Source organism: Lipotes vexillifer, unplaced genomic scaffold (genome assembly GCF_000442215.2).
Source record: "Lipotes vexillifer unplaced genomic scaffold, Lipotes_vexillifer_v1.1 scaffold792, whole genome shotgun sequence".
Lineage (NCBI taxonomy): Eukaryota > Metazoa > Chordata > Mammalia > Artiodactyla > Lipotidae > Lipotes > Lipotes vexillifer.
The window spans coordinates 1,305,032-1,329,625 of NW_006795663.1; the positions used below are offsets into that span (position 1 = coordinate 1,305,032).

Here is a 24,594-nt window from a genome sequence, read left to right on the forward strand (position 1 = left end):
TACATAGTAGGCCTCAACTATATTTAAAAGGTTTTTATTTATTAAGTTCATTGGTGGACATACAAATGTTTGTAATATTATTTCCTATTCTTTGGGAATGTCTGAAATGTTTCATAGTTTTTTAAAAGGGAAAGATACCATATAAACTTAAAAGATATTTGGTTAGAAATTTATAGTTTCCAAGAAAAAGATCAGTGAATTTAATAAAATAAACAATGACTTTTCTATATCGAAAATACCAGTGAAGCAGGTTTCTGATAAGATGGTAAAGTAAGTAATGCCTTTGTTTCATCTCCTTCCCAAGGTTCAATGGGTGAAATAAACAAAAATTACACAAAATGAGTGAAAGCATGGAAATGATAAAAACAAAAGAGCTATTAATAGATCAACATTTGTGATGAATTTCAGGAAGGTGGAAAGCAGATAGGATCTTATTGGAGATAACCCTGAACAGAGAAAACTGCGGCTCAGAACTGGCAGGAGAGATGCTGCACTGCAAATGCAGTAATTCCTTCCAAAAGAATGCCATCTTCCACGCTCAGAGTCAGTACATACAAAGAACAGGCATGGACTATGGGTAACTGTGGCTAATCAAGTAGATGTGTTATTAAAGATCTGTCTACTCAACAGCCATTCCTGGAACACCAGCCAATCCACCCCATCCCCAGCCCACTCCCAACCCTGCCATGCACACACGCAACTGGGTACAGAGCAGCTGGCTGAAGAAAACCTCAGCTAGAGCCTCAGGATCTGTTCTCTAACAAAACAGTATCAAGGAAGGATGGACAGCATGGGTATTTCATCTATGGAGATGGTTAATAACTGCTACAGTAGAACCAGAGGGGGAAAAGGAATGGCGATTGCAGCTGGCACAAAAGTTACTGAAGTCCTTCTTACCCACACCCACACACATACACAAAGTAGTTTTTCTTATTTTGGCAGTTACACAGTGAGGCTGCCTATTCCCTTCCACTCACGCTAAAGGGAAGTCTGCCAATGTGTGGGATTCAACAACTTACACAAATCTAGTGATCATTCTAGGGAGAGATTTTATGGTTAAAAAGACCTATTCAGCTGCACAGGAGAGCCAGCCACTCCTTAACATAGTCCTTCATTTAAGGATTACCAGCTATTGAGGAAAATCAAAACCATAAGAGAAAAAAAAGCAAAAAGAATTAGTATGATAACTGACCCTGAAAAAAAGAAGAGACAGTTAAAAAAAAAAAAAAAAGAATCCTCAGATTGAAAAGTCTGTTGGCTCTTTTAGGAAAAGGATGCTTCAAAAAAGAAAGAGGGCTTCCCTGGTGGTGCAGTGATTGAGAGTCCTCCTGCCGATGCAGGGGACACGGGTTCATGCCCCGGTCCGGGAGGATCCCACATGCCACGGAGCGGCTGGGCCCATGAGCCATGGCCGCTGAGCCTGCGCGTCCGGAACCTGTGCTCCGCAACAGGAGAGGCCACAACAGTGAGACGCCCGCGTACCGCAAAAAAAAAAAAAAAGAAAAAAGAAATAGAGCTGGAAAAGTTTCTGATCTTTTCTTACACATATATTAACAATATCTAATCAATTAATATGCATGATACTTATTATCATGATAATTATACCATATGCATAATACTTAATAAATCTTTTTCACTTTTTGAAATTAAGACAATTTCCTTTTCCATAAGATGGAAATCTTATGCTGCCTAATCTATAAACAGTAATGATCAGACATAATACTCAATAGAAAATTCAGTAAGCAAATTCCTGGATGTGTATTATACATTTTCCAAATGAAAGACAAAACATAGACAGGAATATGCTAAGGCCAATAGATTTCTGTACTCCACTCTACCAAAGCTTTTTGGATTCTTACCATACCCAATGTCCCTAGGACAGATTAAGTCCAGTCTGAATAGTTCTAGAGACAGCAATGTAACAGATTAATATGGGTGTCTTTTAAAATAAACAAGCCATTTCCAATATTTAAATCCAATCTGGGGAAAGAGCTGGCAGAATTTAGAGGTTCTGGGATAAATCCATGTCCTAGAGAAGGTTCTGAAATTATCCCAACCTCCTAGAAGATATGAGCATTACTTGGCTCAGACTTTATGGGAAAATTTCAAAATGAAACCAATCTGTAAAATGAGGCCTAGAGATAAGGCATCATCTGTCTCCCAGCTTTTTCCAGTGTACCACTTACAGTACATTTAACTATTTACTAAGGAACTCAATGTCCTGAAAAAGTTAAGAATCAGATTTTACCTTTAAAAGTGCTTAAATGATACCCAAAGAAAACGTGATGTAGTTTTTCTATTGCATGTAAACAAAGGAAACTTGTTAAAAGAACAAATGTTTTTATAACTCCTCAGATGTCTTCTCGGCCTGTATCATGTCATACAGCTCAAAGTCGTAATTCTAGAGCTCTTCATATATGCACAAGTTCAAGATACCTGATCATCAAGCTGTTATTTAGTTGCTAAACTTGAATAAAACTATAAATCTAATGAAGTTCATCCTCAGAGTTCCAGAGTAGCCTTTCTATAGTTTTGTCCCCACAATGCCAACTCTTCCTCCTCCTCACATGCCAGCTTTCTACCATATTTATAAATTTTTTCAGAGCCAGCAAGCCAAAAAGGACTCTAGAGATGATCTAGCCCTATGTCCTCATTTTGAAGTAATCTGAGGCTTACAGAGTTAAAGTGATTTACCCAAGGTCACAAAGATAATGAGAACTGAAGCAGACCTGCACTTGGCCTCTCATATCCTATGTAACAATGCTCTTTCCATCATACCAAGCTGCCTTTGAAAAACTGCAAAGAATATGATATTTATGCATTTCTTCAAAGCCCTCAACCACTCCTCTCTGTGCCTTTTCCCTCTCGGTGCAACAAGTTATCAACTTTCAGTCAACAATAACCTTCTTTCTTACTAATTCTATTCCTATAACAACACAGGAAAGGATTCAGTATTCATTTACCACTAGTTGATTCATTTACTGATAACACTCGTGCTCCTAATTTTACATTTATCTTTGAGAATGGAAAACACCACAACACTTCCCAAATCAAAATATTATAAAGCTTAACAATTATATCCGCAATTTAAATTCAGAAAAAAACTAAATTACTTCAGATTCTTACTTTGCAGAAAGCAATGCTATAACATTTATTTCATTCCCTTAAAAGAAAAGCCAGAAATCACATATTGATTCCATTTTAATACTCACCACAAAAGTGATTTGATTGTGTCGCAGGTTAAGCTCAGTTAGTGAATCCAGCCCATTAAGATTATCAACATGACTTAAAAGGTTCCTGGCAAGATTTAAAACTCTCAAATCACACAAATGATTGACATTTTCAATTTTGGTAATCTGTTAAAAAATGAGGAAGGGATGATTAGCAGGCATAAATCTCAGGTGTGCATGTTATAAAAATAAAAGACATAGTCATTGAATTCAGTGACAAGTTTATATGAGGACATTTCAAAATCTATTTCCAGTTTCCTCTGTTGTAGATATTATGAAGTTACTTAACTTGTGAAGATTAACTAACAGAACATTATTTTATAATTTGACCATGGTAAGTATATTTTATCAAATAATCAGTAAGTCCATTGTTTGGGCATCTCTAAGCGCCCAATACTGTGCCAGGTCCCATGAAGGTAAAGAGAAATATACGTACTAGCTGTGAAATAAACTGTGAGCCCAAGGCATAAGCTCACAATGTTTTGATCAAACAAGACTACCTTTTGAGAGAAAAGGCAAGGAAAAGGAATGATACCAAGTTTCCCTTGTTAATTCTCCATTTATACTGCAGGATCCTGAGAGCAATCAAGAGTCTGAATGGAAAAGATTCAAGGAACTAGGATCCCCAGTAGAGGGTGAGGATAGATATTCCTTATTAGTGAAACTGCTTAAGAGAGGAGACAGATAATGTTTAGGCAGGGTACAATATGGTGGACTTGAATTATGGCATATACACATGCACATAAGTACTGAACTGCAGCAGAGGAATTTGAGTTGCACAAGTAAGGATAAGTTAAAGGGTATAGCCCATGAAATGATGAGAGCTCAACATGATTTTCAGCCCCACTACTGTAATACAACAAGCGTAGCAAAACAGGATGAGTTTCTACATGCCCCAGAAATAGGGCTTCTTGCAGAGGGCTTCAACCTTTTAATGTAATGTACTTAAGTAACAATGAGTTATACACAACACTTTTCTTCTGAACATTAAAACAAATTTCACAATCACTGAAGATTAATTTTCTCATCTGTATTGCCATCACAATATTATTTGAAATTTTCTATTTAACACTTCAAAGCAGATATTGGCTAAAATAGCCTTTTTTTAAGATTTATAATCCAGTTTTCTATGATATTGTTTGGACCTTCTCTTATATTTGAGAAATACCGTCTAGATTTCACCTACATTCAAGAGGAGAAACCTAAGTATATTTATCACAAATTCAATATTATATAAAGATAATATATGATCATGCTTTAAAATTTGTCCTGAGATTTTTGGTGTAACTAATGTAAAATGAAAATAAAATCTGTAAAAGAAGAAACAAGGTTATCAGTATTTGCAGATTACAGAACTGTACAGTAAGACATAGACAAAAACATTTCAAAACTAAACAGGTGATAGAATTTAAAATGTATAGAATCAGCAAAAAGTAAAATAGACACTGTAGAAAATCAATAATAACAGCATAAGCTTGAGAAATTCTACTAAAATACTAAAAATTAGAGATAGGTATATGGAAAAGCAATACGTAAATATATACATAAATTTATACATATACATAAAGCTTTTCTGAACTCAAGAAAGATAAATATACAGAATGAAGGGGTACATAACCTGTATATGGTGTATTCTCCCTTCTGCTAATAATCCTGGGACATTTCTTTTAGAAAACTACCTTTCTCCAATTCCATTTGGTCCTGGTGGGACATATAATTAGAATGCCTACATTTTAGTTTGGTCACTCTGAAAAGAAACGTTGTTAACTCTTATATATAGGTATCAATCTGTAATTTTTAAAAAGTCACTGGGGATATTGTTCAGCTTCTTGGTTTGCAATCAGACAGGTCAGAATTGTGTGCAGCATCTCTGATGGAATAGTCTGCTACTTGTTGCAGCCAGGGACAAAGTCACAGGCATAGAGCAAATGACAGAAATTTCAGAAAAAAGGTGGTGTAGGGTGAGAGCAGCGTTCTTGATCAGTTAATAAATTTCACAGCCAGAAGAAGAGATGATAGGAATGTTCAAAAGCCTAATCTTGGGTCACACTGATAAGAGTCTCAAGGAAGACAGCAGAGCTTTTTAGTATGTCTAGGAAAGCTGGATACTCCAGTCTTATGTATGTGTATACTAGTAACCCAGACTGCTCTATCTGGATAAAGACAACCTTCCTACTCAGCAATAGGAAAGACATCTGCTTCCAGGCAAGCAAACACAGAAAGAGTCAGCTCTCCCTGAAGGAAAAGATGTCACTGAAAGAAAAGATTCTTTCTGAAGCACATTTGTGTCCATGTTAAAGCAAGCATTTACAAGAGAACATTTTCTGGCAGACAAAAAAAAAATCTAGGTCATAAACTGAGAGTCAACCTTTCATATTCCTCTGTATTCTTTACTACTCACATATAATCAATTGTTAAATCTTAATGTTTTTACTTTTTAAATATTTATCCAATCTGCCCCCTTGTTATATCCCTATCGCTACAACTTTAAGTTGCCATCACTTCTCACCAAGATTACTGAACTTTAGTTTATTAGTTTAATAATAAACTAATCGTTTATTATTATCTCAGCTGTTCTCTGTCTCCAGTTTTACCTCCCCTCAACTCTTTACATTCTCCAATCTGTTTCTTGAACACTATCACTATTCCTATCAATGTTTTCACATCCATAAACCAATTATATTTCATTTCACAATGTACATCACGTATCATTTTTATTTCCAATGGAAGTAAATTCAAAACACAAAAAATAGTCACTTAATTTTCTTTTAGTTTTTTAACTACCAGATGCTATTTTTTTAGAGTTGCACATTGTTTCAACTTGAATAGTGTATCTCCTTTTTAGTCACCAAGACTGTCTTTGCTTTGAAATACTCCAAATTTTTGTTTATTGGATTTAAATATTTGAAACAAGGCTCAGATTTTCATTTAACACATAACACAGGTCAGCTAACAAGGTAACAAGGTGACTTGGTCTAATATTTAGACCAAGTGATACATTATCCATTTACCAGTTGCTCTTATAGATCTTGGGTAATGCCCATGAATTCTTAAAGGTATATTATAATATAAAAACCACATAAATGCTTATTTCTCATATATACATTTTAAAATAAACTTAAGAAAAATATTGCTACCATAAAATGTTTCACTTATACTGATGAATGGCATTTAAAATAGTGGGTAACAGAAAGATAAAATAGCAATTCCTTACTATGGCATATAAAGCCTTCCACAGTCTGACCTTAAACCTACCTCTCTTGTCTCATCTCTCACCATCCCTCAACATGTGCTAAATTCTCCAGCAGTAAAACATACTTATCATGTTGTTTTTAGTCTCAGTGCCTTTATATATGATGCTCTCTTACTGACAAGACTCTAATTCTTCTTCCTTTTCCACCACCATCTAACTAACTGGGTAACTTTCCCTCTACTAAAGTGATACTAACCAGCCTGCAGAGCTGGACAATTCCCAGACATCAACACTCCTCCCTCTGAGTGCACACACAGGCAGACATATAGATGGGGCTGGGATGAGATTAGAACCTAGCAGATGTGGCCTATCTAATACATCTATTAAGGTTTTATTAATTATATTAGCTTTTCAACAAAACAATTAGGACTAACAGCTATTAGAAGGCCTAAAGAGATCACACTGAGGTTTACACCTGACCAACTGCAAGTGGGAGATTTGTTCTCAACAGGCAGGGACTCCCAGATCACCCCAACATGTACACTTACCACCCCAGGAGAGGTTTTACCTTCTGCATGAGTATGTAGCTCATGTAGCTATTTATAAATAAGTACTCATATTGCAAAGACTAAAATTTAAATGTAAGAGCAAAGGGTTAAAAAACAGCCAAGATGTTCTGCAAGAGAAGAATAAGGAGAGGAAACATAACAAACCAGACAGAGAAATTAAGACAGACAAATATATGGGTAGACAAAGTAATCAAATGGAATAATGATCCCAGGTTATATAGTAATCAGGGAATTAGAAATCAAAACCATAAGGGACACCACTTTATACCAATTCAATTGGCAAAAATTAAGAAGTCTGAAAATTCCAAATGTTGAAAAGGATGTGAAGCAACAGGATCTATTATGTGTTACTGGTACAATCACTGTGGAAGACAATTTGGCATTAACTTTTAAAGTTACACATTTAAATAACCTGTGACCCATCAGTTTCACTCCTAGATATATACCCTAGAGTACATATGATGTATGGAAGAAACATGTACAAGAATGTTCTTAGAAGTACTATCCTAATAGGAAACAAAACCCAAACAAACAAAAAGGAATCAACCCAAATGTCCATCAATAATAAAACAGAGAAAAAGGTTTCTGTGTAATCAAGCCATGGAACATACAACAATAAAGATAAACTACAGCTATGTAGTCAAAATAGATGAAACTCAGTAACATAATGTTGTATCCAAAAAGCAAACACTGATGACAATATATAGTTTGACACCTTTTTTTAAAATTAAAAGACAATACTACTAAACAATATATTATTTAGACACTTATATATGTGATCAAACCAACTAAAAACACCAATAAAAGAATGATAAATGTGAAATCCAGAATAGTGTTGTCTTGGAATAAAGAAGGAACACTTAAGTAGAAGAAAATCATTAGTAATATTCTAGTTCTTGGGTTGGGGTCAGCTATAAGTTAATAAAAGACTAAATAAGAATCAAAATTGTCAAAACTATAAGAATTCTAAATGTTTTATAAGTTTTATCTGTCACTTAGCACTGAGGAATTACCAAACCTTATATAAATGAGCTTAATACCTTAATACCAAAGCTAATTTCAGTGAATCAGTAAAGTAACTTTGGAAAAATTCAACACAAGTATAATTCTTAAAACTTTCATATGAAATTTCCTAGAGCTTTTTCAAATAAGAAAGAAATGAAAGGGCTTTAACAATACCTGATTTCCATGAAGGTCCAAGACATCTAAGCTTTTTAGATTCTCCAGATTTGAGATTTTCTTGATTCTGAAAATCAGAGTAGTAGAGTAGAAATACAGATGTACCACATCTATTGTAAATCAAAAACTCTAAGGCATAACTCATTTTCATTTATTCTTTCTAGATAGGTAGATAGGCAGGCAGATAGACAGACAGACATAGAAATATAGAGAGAGAGAAATTATATAAAATTATATATTAAAACCTTTTTTTCATTGATTTAATTATAATGTTAAAGATGTAGTCCCATTGGGGAAATGTCCCAAAGTCAGCTTGAAAGTCCTATCCTTAGGAAAGAACAATTCTACTTCTAGGAACTTTAGCACAAGGCACTTATTCAAGGCAATTCCTTTCACCTTAGAATACAGCCTAAATTCCTTACCTCAGTCCTCAAGGCTCTAAACTCTCTGACTACTGACTCTTCCTCCAGCTTATCTCCGACCAAGACTCCAGCGCACCCAGTCACTCTGCTCTAGCCACAGGAGCTTTCTTGCTATCTCTAACTTGACAAATTCTTTTCTGCCTGGGGTGTTTACCCTCGCTGTTCCTTCTTCCTTAATGTTCTTCCCCCAGAACTTCACATGGTTGGTTCACTCCTTCATGTTATTCAAGTCTTGGCTCAAATATCTTCTCAGAGCAGCCTTTCCACATGACCCTATCAAAAAGAGCTCTTGAGGAGACCTTCAAGATGGCGGAAGAGTAAGACACAGAGATCACCTTCCTCCCCACAGATACACAAGAAATACATCTACACGTGGAACAACTCCTACAGAACACCTACTGAATGCTGGCAGAAGACCTCAGACCTACCAAAAGGCAAGAAACTCCCCAAGTACCTGGGTAGGGCAAAAGAAAAAAGAATAAAGAGAGACAAAAGAATAGGGTCGGGATCTGCACCAGTGGGAGGGAGCCGTGAAGGAGGAAAGGTTTACCACACACTAGAAGCCCCTTCGCAGGTGGAGACTGCGGGTGGTGGAGGGGGAAAGCTTCGGAGCCGCAGAGGAGAGCACAGCAACAGGGGTGCGGAGGGCAAAGCAGAGTTTCCCGCACAGAGGATCGGTGCCAACCGGCACTCACCAGCCCGAGAGGCTTGTCTGCTTCCCTGCCGGGGCGGGGTTAGTACACCACGGCTAGCTGCCGGGAGGGAGTCCAGGGAAAAGTCTGGACCTGCCAAAGAGGCAAGAGACTTTTTCTTCCCTCTTTGTTTCCTGGTGCGCGAGGAGGGGGGATTAAGAGCGCTCCTTAAAGAAGCTCCAGAGACGGGCGCGAGCCGCAGCTAAAAGCGTGGACCACAAAGACTGGCATGAGACGCTAAGGCTGCTGCTGCCGCCACCAAGAAGCCTGTGTGTGACCACAGGTCACTCTCCACACCTCTCTTCCGTGGAGCCTGTGCAGCCCGCCACTGCCAGGGTCCCGGGATCCAGGGACAACTCTCCCGGGAGAAGGCACGGCGCGCCTCAGGCTGGTGCAACGTCACGCTGGCCTCTGCCGCCGCAGGCTCGACCCGCACTCCGTACCCCTCCCTCCCCCCGGCCTGAGTGAGCCAGAGCCCCCGAATCAGCGGCTCCTTTAACCCCGTCCTGTCTGAGCAAAGAACAGACGCCCGCTGGCGACCTACACGCAGAGGCGGGGCCAAATCCAAACCTGAGCCCTGGGAGCTATGAAAACAAAGAAGAGAAAGGGAAATGTCTCCCAGCAGCCTCAAAAGCAGCGGATTAAAGCTCCACAATCAACTTCATGTACCCTGCATCTGTGGAATACATGAATAGACAGCGAATCATCCCAAATTAAGGAGGTGGACTTTGAGAGCAACATTTATGATTTTTTCCCCTTTTCCTCTTTTTGTGAGTGTGTATGCTTCTGTGTGAGATTATGTCTGCAATAGCTTTGCTTCCACCATTTATCCTAGGGTTCTATCCGTCTGGTTTTTTTTGTTTTTAATTTTTTTCTTTTTTTTCTTAATAATTACTTTTTTATTTTAACAACTTTATTATATTTTATCTTACTTTAATTTTACTTTATCTTCTTTCTTTCTTTTTTTCCTTCCTTCCTTCCTCCCTCCCTCCCTCCTTTCTTTCTTTCTTCCTTTTCTTTCTTTCTTTCTCTCTCTCTCTCTCGCTCTCTCTCTCTCTCTCCCTCCCTCCCTCCCTCTCTTTCTTTCTTTCTTCTACTAATTCTTTCTTTCTACTTTTTCTCCCTTTTATTCTGAGCCATGTGGATGAAAGGCTCTTAGTGCTGCAGCCAGGAGTCAGTGCTGTGCCTCTGAGGTGGGAGAGCCAACTTCAGGACACTGGTCCACAAGAGACCTCCCAGCTCCACATAATATCAAATGGCGAAAATCTCCCAGAGATCTCCATCTAAACACCAACACCCAGCTTCACTCAACGACCAACAAACTACAGTGCTGGACATCCTATGCCAAACAACTAGCAAGAAAGGAACACAACCCCACCCATTAGCAGAGAGGCTGCCTAAAATCATACTAAGTCCACAGACACCCCAAAACACACCACCAGATGTGGACCTGCCCACGAGAAAGAAAAGATCCAGCCTCATCCACCAGAACACAGGCACTAGTCCCCTCCACCAGGAAGCCTACACAACCCACTGAACCAACCTTAGCCACTGGGGACAGACACCAGAAACAACGGGAACTATGAACCTGCAGCCTGCACAAAGGAGACCCCAAACACAGTAAGATAAGCAAAATGAGAAGACAGAAAAACACACAGCAGATGAAGGAGCAAGATAAAAACCCACCAGACCTAACAAATGAAGAGGAAATAGGCAGTCTACCTGAAAAAGAATTCAGAATAATGATAGTAAAGATGACCCAAAATCTTGGAAATAGAGTATACAAAATGCAAGAAACATTTAACAAGGACCTAGAAGAACGAAAGATGAAACAAACAACAATGAACAACACAATAAATGAAATCAAAAATACTCTAGATGGGATCAATAGCAGAATAAATGAGGCAGAAGAACGGATAAGTGACCTGGAAGATAAAATAGTGGAAATAACTACTGCAGAGCAGAATAAAGAGAAAAGAATGAAAAGAACTGAGGACAGTCTCAGAGACCTCTGGGACAACATTAAACGCCCCAACATATGAATTATAGGGGTTCCAGAAGAAGAAGAGAAAAAGAAAGGGACTGAGAAAATATTTCAAGAGATTATAGTTGAAAACTTCCCTAATATGGGAAAGGAAATAGTTAATCAAGTCCAGGAAGCACAGAGAGTCCCATACAGGATAAATCCAAGGAGAAATATGCCAAGACACATATTAATCAAACTATCAAAACTTAAATACAAAGAAAACATATTAAAAGCAGCAAGGGAAAAACAACAAATAACACACAAGGGAATCCCCATAAGGTTAACAGCTGATCTCTCAGCAGAAACTCTACAAGCCAGAAGGGAGTGGCAGGACATATTTAAAGTGATGAAGGAGAAAAACCTGCAACCAAAATTACTCTACCCAGCAAGGATCTCATTCAGATTTGATGGAGAAAGTAAAACCTTTACAGACAACCAAAAGCTGAGAGAGTTCATCACCACCAAACCAGCTTTACAACAACTGCTAAAGGAACTTCTCTAGGCAACAAACACAAGAGAAGGAAAAGACCTACAATAACGAACCCAAAACAATTAAGAAAATGGGAATAGGAACACACATATCGATAATTATCTTAAATGTAAATGGACTAAATGCTCCCACCAAAAGACAAAGATTGGCTGAATGGATACAAAAAAAAGACCCATATATTTGCTGTCTACAAGAGACCCACTTCAGACCTAGAGACACATACAGACTGAAAGTAAGGGGATGAAAAAAGATATTTCATGCAAATGGAAACCAAAAGAAAGCTGGAGGAGCAATTCTCATATCAGACAAAATAGACTTTAAAATAAAGACTATTAGAAGAGACAAACAAGGACACTACATAATGATCAAGGGATTGATCCAAGAAGAAGATATGACAATTGTAAATATTTATGCGCCCAACATAGGAGCACCTCAATACATAAGGCAAATACTAACAGCCATAAAAGGGGAAATCGACAGTAACACATTCATAGTAGGGGACTTTAACACCCCACTTTCACCAATGGACAGATCATCCAAAATGAAAATAAATAAGGACACACAAGCTTTAAATGATACATTAAACAAGATGGACTTAATTGATATTTATACGACATTCTATCCAAAAACAACAGAATACACATTTTTCTCAAGTGCTCATGGAACATTCTCCAGCATAGATCATATCTTGGGTCATAAGTCAAGCCTTGGTAAATTTAAGAAAATTGAAATTGTATCAAGCATCTTTTCCGACCACAATGCTATGAGACTAGATATCAATTACAGGAAAAGATCTGTAAAAAATACAAACACATGGAAGCTAAACAATACACTACTTAATAACGAAGTGATCACTGAAGAAATCAAAAAGGAAATCAAAAAATACCTAGAAACAAATGACAATGGAGACACGACGACCCAAAATCTATGGGAGGCAGCAAAAGCAGTTCTAAGAGGGAAATTTATAGCAATACAATCCTACCTTAAGAAACAGGAAACATCTCGAATAAACAACCTAACCTTGCACCTAAAGCAATTAGAGAAAGAAGAACAAAAAAGAACCCCAAGGTTAGCAGAAGGAAAAAAATCATAAAGATCAGATCAGAAATAAATTAAAAAGAAATGAAGGAAATGACAGTAAAGATCAATAAAACTAAAAGCTGGTTCTTTGATAAGATAAACAAAATTGATAAACCATTGGCCAGACTCATCAAGAAAAAAAGGGAGAAGACTCAAATCAATAGAATCAGAAATGAAAAAGGAGAAGATACAACTGACACTGCAGAAACACAAAGGATCATGAGGGATTACTACAAGCAACTCTATGCCAATAAAATGGACAACCTGGAAGAAATGGACAAATTCTTAGAAATGCACAACCTGCCAAGACTGAATCAGGAAGAAATAGAAAATATGAACAGACCAATCACAAGCACTGAAATTGAAACTGTGATTAAAAATCTTCCAACAAACAAAAGCCCAGGACCAGATGGCTTCACAGGCGAATTCTATCAAACATTTAGAGAAGAGCTAACACCTATCCTCCTCAAACTCTTGCCAAATATAGCAGAGGGACGAACACTCCCAAACTCATTCTACGAGACCACCATCACCCTGATACCAAAACTAGACAAGGATGTCACAAAGAAAGAAAACTACAGGCCAATATCACTGATGAACATAGATGCAAAAATCCTCAACAAAATACTAGCAAACAGAATCCAACAGCACATTAAAAGGATCATACACCATGATCAAGTGGGGTTTATTCCAGGAATGCAAGGATTCTTCAATATACGCAAATCTATCAATGTGATTAACCATATTAACAAATTGAAGGAGAAAAACCATATGATCATCTCAATAGATGCAGAGAAAGCTTTTGACAAAATTCAACACCCATTTATGATAAAAACCCTGCAGAAAGTAGGTGTAGAGGGAACTTTCCTCAATATAATAAAGGCCGTATATGACAAGCCCACAGCCAACATCATCCTCAATGGCGAAAAACTGAAAGCATTTCCACTAAGGTCAGGAACAAGACAAGGTTGCCCACTCTCACCACTCTTATTCAACATAGTTTTGGAAGTTTTAGCCACAGCAATCAGAGAAGAAAAGGAAATAAAAGGAATCCAAATCGGAAAAGAAGAAGTAAAGCTGTCACTGTTTGCAGATGACATGATACTATACATAGAGAATCCTAAAGATGCTACCAGAAAACTACTAGAGCTAATCAATGAATTTGGTAAAGTAGCAGGATACAAAATTAATGCACAGAAATCTCTGGCATTCCTATATACTAACGATGAAAAATCTGAAAGTGAAATCAAGAAAACACTCCCATTTACCATTGCAACAAAAAGAATAAAATATCTAGGAATAAACCTACCTAAGGAGACAAAAGACCTGTATGCAGAAAATTATAAGACACTGATGAAAGAAATTAAAGATGATACAAACAGATGGAGAGATATACCATGTTCTTGGATTGGAAGAATCAACATTGTGAAAATGACTCTACTCCCCAAAGCAATCTATAGATTCAATGCAATCCCTATCAAACTACCACTGGCATTTTTCACAGAACTAGAACAAAAAATTTCACAATTTGTATGGAAACACAAAAGACCCCGAATAGCCAAAGCAATCTTGAGAACAAAAAATGGAGCTGGAGGAATCAGGCTGCCTGACTTCAGACTATACTACAAAGCTACAGTAATCAAGACAGTATGGTACTGGCACAAAAACAGAAAGATAGATCAATGGAATAGGATAGAAAGCCCAGAGATAAACCCATGCACATATGGTCACCTTATCTTTGATAAAGGTGGCAGGAATATACAGTGGAGAAAGGACAGCCCCTTCAATAAGTGGTGCTGGGAAAACTGGACAGGTACATGTAAAAGTATGAGATTAGATCACTCCCTAACACCATACACAAAAATAAGCTCAAAATGGATTAAAGACCTAAATGTAAGGCCAGAAACTATCAAACTCTTAGAGGAAAACATAGGCAGAACACTCTATGACATAAATCACAGCAAGATCCTTCTTGACCCATCTCCTAGAGTAATGGAGATAAAAACAAAAATAAACAAATGGGACCTAATGAAACTTCAAAGCTTTTGCACAGCAAAACGAAACCATAAAGAAGACCAAAGACAACCCTCAGAATGGGAGAAAATATTTGCAAATGAAGCAACTGACAAAGGATTAATCTCCAAAATTTATAAGCAGCTCATGCAGCTCAATAACAAAAAAACAAACAACCCAATCCAAAAATGGGCAGAAGACCTAAATAGACATTTCTCCTAAGAAGATATACAGACTGCCGACAAACACATGGAAGAATGCTCAACATCATTAATCATTAGAGAAATGCAAATCAAAACTACAGTGAGATATCATCTCACACCAGTCAGAATGGCCATCATCAAAAAATCTAGAAACAATAAATGCTGGAGAGGGTGTGGAGAAAAGGGAACACTCTTGCACTGCTGGTGGGAATGTGAATTGGTTCAGCCACTATGGAGAACAGTATGGAGGTTCCTTAAAAAACTACAAATAGAACTACCATATGACCCAGCAATCCCACTACTAGGTATATACCCTGAGGAAACCAGAATTCAGAAAGAGTCATGTACCAAAATGTTCATTGCAGCTCTATTTACAATAGCCCGGAGATGGAAACAACCTAAGTGCCCGTCGTCGGATGAATGGATAAAGAAGATGTGGCACATATATACAATGGAATATTACTCAGCCATAAAAAGAAACGAAATTGAGCTATATGTAATGAGGTGGATGGACCTAGAGTCTGTCATACAGAGTGAAGTAAGTCAGAAAGAGAAAGACAAATACTGTATGCTAACACATATATATGGAATTTTAAGAAAAAAAAAATGTCATGAAGAACCTAGGGGTAAGACAGGAATAAAGACACAGACCTACTAGAGAATGGACTTGAGGATGTGGGGAGGGGGAAGGGTAAGCTGTGACAAAGCGCGAGAGAGGCATGGACATATATACACTACCAAACGTAAGGTAGATAGCTAGTGGGAAGCAGCCGCATAGCACAGGGAGATCAGCTCGAGGTGCTTTGTGACCGCCTGGAGGGGTGGGATAGGGAGAGTGGGAGGGAGGGAGACTCAAGAGGGAAGAGATATGGGAACATATGTATATGTATAACTGATTTACTTTGTTATAAAGCAGAAACTAACACACCATTGTAAAGCAATTATACTACAATAAAAAAAATAAATTAAAAAAACAAACAAACATAAAGGCCAAAGTCTGCTATTTACTTCCGCATAAGATTGGCACTGGAAAGCAATATAAATAATAAAATATACACTTAATAAATGTTACTTGGTTTGAATAATTGTCAGACTGAACCTCATAAAACAAATTATGACTGAATCTAAATCCATTTAAATAATCTTTCAAAAATTTTAGTCTATTAGTTTCTTAAGTATTATTCAATTTTGAGTTGCCATCTAAACACCATAGGATTCAACGTTAGTCCTAAGTATAACAAACAAAAACTGATCTGCAAAGATTACCTGTTTTTCCCCAACAGAAGGACACGGAGGGATCTCAGAGTAGAAAGCCCACTAATTTCTTCAATCTGGTTATCATATAAATCCAAGAATATTAGCCTCTGCAGATTTGAAATATTTTGGATCCGAGTTATAAAATTGTGTTGAAAGTTCAACAGACGAAGGTGTTCTTCCCCATCGATGATAGGACATACAGTCAGCTTTTGCCTAGGAAACATTTTTTAAAGTTAATAAGGTTCTGATTTAGCAGTCCGCCTCCTCTTACAAATATTAATAGTAGTGTCTTCATGCTCCCATGCTGTGAGGAGAAAAAGATAAATAGAACCACTTCTTGCCTTCATGAACTAAGCATTCTAGATCTAAGTGTAATTCACTCATATAAAAGCCAATATACTTTGGCCAGGGTAATTATTTAAATTAAGTCTCGTTCTAATTGCATTAAAAAAACTCCAACATTAATTATTTCACATAAAATTAACTTAACATCATAAAATACTCAATGTAATTGCCTTCTGCAGTAGAGGTTGAGATGATTCAAAGAACCATGTCATATAACCAGAGAAGTGCATTTGCCATCAATCCACTGCTCAGGCATTGCTAAGCTAGGAAGTTTGGTTAACCATTTGCTATCAGATATGCACTGCTAAGCTAAAGGTATGCACAGCAGAGATAGTTTCCCCGCTGGTTATAGTGCTAAGGTAAGGTTGAAATCCTTCATCCACCATTCTACTGCTGATACTTTCCTAGATTTAAAGATGGTGATCAAGTCCTAAACATACTTATGCATTCAGAATTTTTTGAGAGTTTATTTTGTCCCAGGTTCTGTTCTAGGTGCTGGAAATACAGAACTAAACAAAATTCCTAGTGTCTGTGGAGCTTATATTCTAGTGGGAGGAGACAAACAATAAACTTAATAAGTTAAATATTTAATATGTTAGAGGGTGATAAGTGCTAAGAAGGAAAATAAAGCAGAGAAAAGGGCTGGGGACAGTCAGGATTGAAGGAGTTACAGCTTTGGAGAGGGTGGCCAGGGAAGGCTATCCCTAGGTGATGACACTTGAGTAAAGATCTGAAGGAGGTAAAGACAGTGAGTCTACAGATATGTGGTAGAACAGCATTCCAGGCAGAGAGAACAGCAAATGCAAAAGGCCTGAGGTTTAAGCATGCTTGGTGTGTTCAAGGAGCAACAAGGAGGCAGGTATGGCTGTAGCAGGGTGAGTGAAGGAGAGATTAGGAGGCTGTGAGCCAATGAGGTAAAAGGGAACTCAACTGGATAGGGCAGAGAAGCCCATGTGAGGACTATATTTTGAAGTTTTATCTATAGTACTGTTTTAGAATATAGTCAAGCTCTTTTACACTATATAGATATAAAATTTCTCCACATACCCTTGGAAGGATAAATTTAAAAACTGGTAACAGTGATTATACCTAGGTAGGAGAACTAAATAGCAGGAAAATAAGAGGAGGGAGAGAGACTTTTGTTCCTTTCAAATCTTGTAACATGTCTATAAATTATCTAGTCAAAAAAGTAAGTTGTCCTCACCTTTCTAGGGTCAACCTGTCTGAGTAAAGAATTTTCTCTTCAGAAGAACGTTGGAGAATGGGAAATGATGGCATTGATGAGCTCACCAAATTAATATGATCACCTATTGAAAATGATACACAAATTACTTGATTAAGAAAAAACCTTTAAAATCTTGAAACTAAAGTCACCTTATATTTGGAGAACTCTGGCACCTACAAATATCCTTTCTAGAAAATATACCTTCCATAGCTCTCCATATTTGAAATTAGTTACTAAACTTGAGCTTGTTTCTTTCCTCCTCAAATGAAAACTATGTGTTCTGTGTATACCAAATGATTTTTCCCTTGCCTTATAGATTGGTTGAAAGTATAGAACTATGCTAGTGCTATCTTTATCCCTTCATAACCTGACTCCTAATACTAAATTTTGACTCTCTTATAACTGAGATGATAGTCCCTCATTACCAGATACATTTGGGCCAGCACTATGACAGCCCGGCCGGATTCTGGACTTTGAAGGTGTCTGAATGGAAGAATCTCCAAATGCTGATAAGGAGCTCATGGTAGTTTTCATTTTCAGCCCACATAATTCTGTCACATTTGTTGTGGATGAGATGTAGGATGATTTATTATGAGGTGAAGGGCTTATTACTCTTCCATCTCTTTCAAAATATCAAAAAATTTATCACAAAGCTTATTACTCTTCCATCTCGTTCAAAATATCAAAAACTTTATCACAAAGCTACACAATACATGACTTTGCTACAGGAAATACAGAGAAAGTAGTTTTGGATAACAAATGTAAACCTCACATCATCCATTTTTCTTTGTATGTTCAGCTACTATTGGTAGAGAATATTGCAGAGACCAAAGTGGATGTCAATAAATCTTGTATGCTTGTAGTTAGGCTTGTAGTTAGGGTCCACAAGGTATGTGACACCCCTATGAGGTTTATAGGTTGTTGGTTAGATATTGTCCTTGCCATTAAGTAGCTTTCAATCTAGTGGACAAACACATATGAAATTAATAAACTGTACAGAAAAACATACACAAAATGCAGAATAAAAAAACAATATTTATAATTTCACACATAAATGTGTCTGGTTATTTTTTACTTAAAGAAGATGGTCACAGATGAGTTTTGGGGGAGGTGGATATTAAGATATATTCTAAAGACCTAGAAGAATGTAGAATAGTTAATAAAAGATGCTGGGAAGTTCCAGAAATGAAGTAAGACTTGAGCAATGGGTCAAAGGTACCAGTTTGAACACCAGAAGAAATCAACTCTATTTCCTTCTACAAAGAGAAAATTTCCTAAAAGCAGCAGTCGATGCTGATGGGAGTGATAAGCAGTAAAATAGAACTTAAGGTACCACAGAATTCTACTGCTTAAACTGACCAATAAAGCAAAAAGATGAACCCAAATATAGGAAGCTAACATATTCTTTGGGAAGCCATCTTAAAATCGAGTTCCATATATATCATACTAAAGAAATGTAAAGCAGTGGTATTTGCTAACTTCTCCAGGTATGCAAGATATAAACCAAAGTATCACATACCTCACTTCTTGAACAAAATAATCAGTGCTCACATCCCACTTTTCTGAATATCGTGAAATATCAGATAACTAATAATGATGTTCTAGAGTACAAGCATTCAGAATTGAGATCATGTTCATAAATGAACTGGTCTTGTGACATGACCAGTTGCTAACAAGGTACTCAAGCAACCATGAGTCAGTAAACTGATTTGGAAATCAAAACTTGGATGGTTAAAAGAACAAAAACCAGTGTAAGGATTAACTGATTAAGGATTAACTGGTCAGCTAAATATGATAAAGGAAAAACTTCAAACAATAGACAATAGACAACCTTGATTTCCCTTGTTAGCATCAGAATTAGGTTTTTTAAATTATTTTGTTAAGGCTTCAAGCCATTCCTCAATTTAGAAGGCAGACTTAAATTTAATAAGACTTGGGATACAGAGGCAATAATCAAGGAGTAAATTTCACTTACTTCAGTAAATAAAGGAATTTCATCCTCACACTTTTCAGCTCTTAGACACAGAAGTCAAAATCACTATCTGCATGATGAGCTTACTATCACGATCAGTATGACATACATCATACAATAAATAGCAGGATATGAGAATGATTAGATAGAAAGGCCTTAAAATCCAAAAACAAGATACTCTAAATCAGAGGTCCCCAACCCTCAGTTGTTAGGAACTGGGCCCCACAGCAGGAGGTGAGCAGTGGGCAAGAGAGCAAAGCTTGCATTACCATGTGAACCACTGCTTCCGTTACCACCTGAATCATGCCCCCACCCCCCCCGACCCCCGCCGTGGAAAAACTGTCTTCCACAAAACTGGTCCCTGGTGCCAAAAAGGTTGGGGAGCGCTGCTCTAAATGACTGGGAACCAGAGTGACCTGCAATTGAAACATTCACATATTTATGTGGATATATAAACACCCACATATATATATACAAATATGTGTGTATCAAACACCCACATTATATGTGGAATGTTTCATCCTGCATATAAACTGCACTACTATGAGACAAAATTTTAATTGAAGCATTTCCTGTTATTGGTGATTTCATATATCACTATTTAATTCACCAGATATGTAGCTTTTGTCTTCCCAATTAAATTTATAAGCTCCTTGAGAAACGGAGCTCATTTTACATTCTTTATATTCTTTGTAGAATCTAAATTCAGTAGGCAATCAGTAAATTAACTAACTGATTTTCCATTAAGAGTAAATCAGAAATCCATTTTACATATATTATTTCTGTTAAAAAAGAAAATCATATATTCTTGCATTTTAGTATAAAAACGCTGAATGAATTCTTTCATAATTAGGATCTCAAAGTGTTTAGAGGCATAATGGTCTATGTTCGGGAAGAGTCTTCACTGCATGGCACCCTAGATACATGGATGGATGGATGGGTGAGTGGATGGACGGAAAGATGGATGGAGAAATGGGCGGTGGGATGGACAGATGGATGGCTGGATGGATGGATAATACAGTACACGGTCATATATGTGTCCACTCAGCCTTACCTTTGAGATTGTTTTAGTAACCAAAATCCTGTTTCTATATTTTTCATGATTTATCATGACCTTAAGAGTCAAGCACTGCCTCTTCCTCTCTATATACATATTTTAGAATTCTTAATTAAGGGATTTAATCAATTAAGGTCTGGTTAACTGAGATTTTACTGTATAGCAGTCTCTGGCTCTTACAAAATCTCAAGGATACAGGGGTTAACACTTAACATTAATATAAAAAGCCTAAAAAAATCACATACCAAGTTTTAGACTAAGTAGCCTAACTAAAACATAGAGTTTCTTTACTTTGGACTGAGAGTACCACTGGCTAATTTATGGTGACAGGCGATTATATATGTCCAATTAATTTTGAAAAATAGAAAAAATAAGGATGAGGTGAAATTAATTATAATAATTGGGTATCAGGATGCAGTCTATTAGATAGAGATTCCTCAACTTTTCCTGATAAACTGCTACTTATAATTTTTCCAAAGTTTTGTGCCTTTGGAAGAACAGTGAGTACAGAAGTCAAGAAAACAGCTACACACTGTGTGGCCTTCCTTGTGTGAAACTGACTGGAACTATGAAGGAGGCACATTTGGAAACAATCAGGTACACATGTCACAGAGAATGAGTTTGAATAAAATCTTTTAATGTAAAAAATAGGTTTATTTCTCCCTAAAGAATTAATCTGTATTTTATGGGTCATTATTTATGTACAAGAGTTTATTTATCTTTCAGGTTCACAAAATTCAGTGCCGCCATACTATTTCCTCATTAGCAAATATCTAGCAATACTTTAACACTTAAATAAACTTACCTAGCCAGACATACACAAATCTGTCTACCAACTTCCTCCTCTAACTCAAGAATACCTTGGGAAAAGTATTTAAGTTTTAGAAAACAAATTCAAGATTTATTATCAAAAATGTGAAGGAAATTCACAATGCAAACATAAAAAAATTCCTACTTGAGAATTTTCTGGTTCACATCTATAGCTCTGTGCCTAATACTGTGTCTGGCACACAGTACACACTCAGTAGATGCGTACTGAATTGAACCAAAAAAGGCAAGACACATGCTTCTTACACTGTGGAATAGCAGTTAGGTTGATGTCATGTCCAGCAATTGACCAAGACAAGAGTGTAGGATATAGGAAAAAGAAAAGTCATGTCAGATTAGATGGGCCCAAGAGGAAAGTCCAGAAGTTACAAAACAAAAAAAGAAAACTAATAAAATATTCAAAATCGCCACATGTTCATGCAGTAGTGAGATAAACCATCTAGAGAGGCCTATACTGATCAGCCCTCTCATATAAACTCCTAGGAGATGGGGACAGTACTGTATGTAAGGATTCTGTAGTGCTTAACACTAGCACATTACAGATAGCTAACAGTTGTTGGCAACCAAGTAACAACTCAAATGTTCCAAAGAAAATTTCTCCTTGAATTGAAAAATACGTTTCAGAAATATAACCAGATCACATGAGGCTGTGTTTCAAAAGGTGGTCCACAAACCACATCCATCAGAATCACTTGAGGCATTACTAAAACGCACGTTTCCAAATCCCACACAAGGCCTGCAAAATCAGAATGGGGACGGGCACAAGGGAAGGGAAGCACTAAGAATCTGCATTTCTAACAAGATCTTGGGGGATGCACACAAAAGTTTAAGGCCTTTGATATAAAATATCTATAATTATATGTGCTAGTAAGGGAAAGAGCTTCTTTTCTACTCCTGACTTTCCATTCTTTCCACTGTTTCCTTATTCCCTAAAGATCTGTGTTCCTATACTCTTACCCTCACTAATTAGCTATTTTGCTAGTTCTAAGACATTATTTGGAAGATTCCTTCCCATTCTCTTGTGTAGAGCCCACCCCAAACTAAAACACAACAGCTTTTCCTGTATTAGAAATAATCTACTATGCTGTGTATATAAAATCAATTCTGATTTAAACAAATTCCCAATCAATTTGGTAACCAATGAATGATGTCATTTTTAATTCAAGTCTCTTTGGATCTAGAAATTCAACATTATTAAACAATATTACTTAAAGAAGATAAACCATATCTAATCTCTACTCTCTGACAATACCTTGCCTACTTGAGTAGTTTCTTTCAAGATCATGTTGTAAGAGTCGACCAGGGAATGATGGCGTTTCTTTATTTAGCTTGAATTCAACCTAAAAAACATTATTTAAGAAAAAAAATTTTTTGGAGAAAGCAATGAATGTAATTATAAAATAACGTAAAATAACCAATATATGTTACAACATAGATGAACCTTGAAAACATCATGCTAAGCGAAGAAAGCCAGGCACAAAATGTTACGTTATATGATTCCATTTATGAAATACTGAGAATAGAAAAATCTATAGAGACAGAAGGCAGATTTGTGGCTTCCAAGAGGATTGGGAAGGCGGAATGGGGAGAGACTGCTTAATGGTATAGGGACTCCCTTTTGGGTGATAAAAACTGAAACTAGAGAGTGGTGATGGTTGCACAACATTGTGAATGTATTTAATACCACTGATTTGTACAATTTAAAATGGTTAAAGCGGTAAATTTTATGTGATGTGTATTTTACCACACACACACACAAATGAGTCAGTCTCATGAGGTCAGATGAAACCAGGCTCCAGTCTGAGCCACTTGCAATTCCTCCATACTCTCACCACAATTCAGTGATTACAAGAATCATTTTCTCAAAAGGAAAAGCAAAAAACATACAATAGAAACTAAATTCTGTTAAAAAATATCACAATGTTCTTATCATTAGAACTCCTTTAACAGTCCAATTATAACATAATAAAATTATATATCTAAACCTTCTAAGAAGGGTTTTCTCTAAATTTCTTTTAAATTATCTGATAGGAGGACTGAGAAAAACAAAAACAAAACAACCTCTCATGATTAGCTACCAAAACCCCTAAATACATATCATAAAAGAATTATGATGTTTCTCATGCTACTATAAAAATTATAATAGCATTTACATTATATCCTTATGCATTATATGAGCTAAGGTATTTTCTCAGAATACATGTCCACACAAGAGAAAATGAATGGTTTGGAAAGAATCTGGATGAGGCACATAGTTCCTAGAAACATACTATGTATAATAGTGGAATAGGATTTGTCCAATGAAATCAGTCAGCAAAGCTTTGGAAGGAATCCATTAGGTCCAATTACAATAAAGAATATTTTCAATTAATCTAGCTAACTACTATTTATTCAAGATAATCAAATGGCCTATTTTCCAAGTGTTTATTTCCAGATACATAATGTAATCCACAGCTGCCTCCTTGACCAATGGCGTCCTTCCATCCACCTTCCTCACGCCCCTCCTTAGCCTTCTCAGGTTTTTATCTGTAAATTCCACCCTTCACTTTAGAGTTCCTTCAGTGGCACCTATTTAACAACTTTTTAGGAAAAGCCTGAGTTGTGCCAGTTGGAGTGTCCAAATTGGTCAAAGAAGGAAAATTTGTGTTGTGTCTTGAAACACGGTTGTGTGGGAGGTGGGTGAGTATATCTGAGAGCTGAGGTTGGGGCTGGGGGGGGAGAACATGAGTATCTCAGAGATCAAATCAAAAGCCAGAAGTTATGGAAATGCCAGGGAGAATATGGGCAAACTGGGGAAAAGAACCTCATGTTCA

At 36.9% G+C, this 24,594-nt stretch overlaps 1 protein-coding gene across 1 annotated transcript in view; it reads right to left on the minus strand.

The window, feature by feature from the left end:
* The window catches only part of LRRC49 (leucine rich repeat containing 49), a 127,475-nt gene that overhangs the window by 100,976 nt on the left and 1,905 nt on the right, over positions 1-24,594 (minus strand). The window contains 5 exon segments of the mRNA XM_007467844.1: positions 3,213-3,356; positions 8,172-8,238; positions 16,364-16,567; positions 17,904-18,006; positions 23,034-23,121. Of these exon segments, the coding sequence (XP_007467906.1) occupies positions 3,213-3,356; positions 8,172-8,238; positions 16,364-16,567; positions 17,904-18,006; positions 23,034-23,121 (606 nt within the window).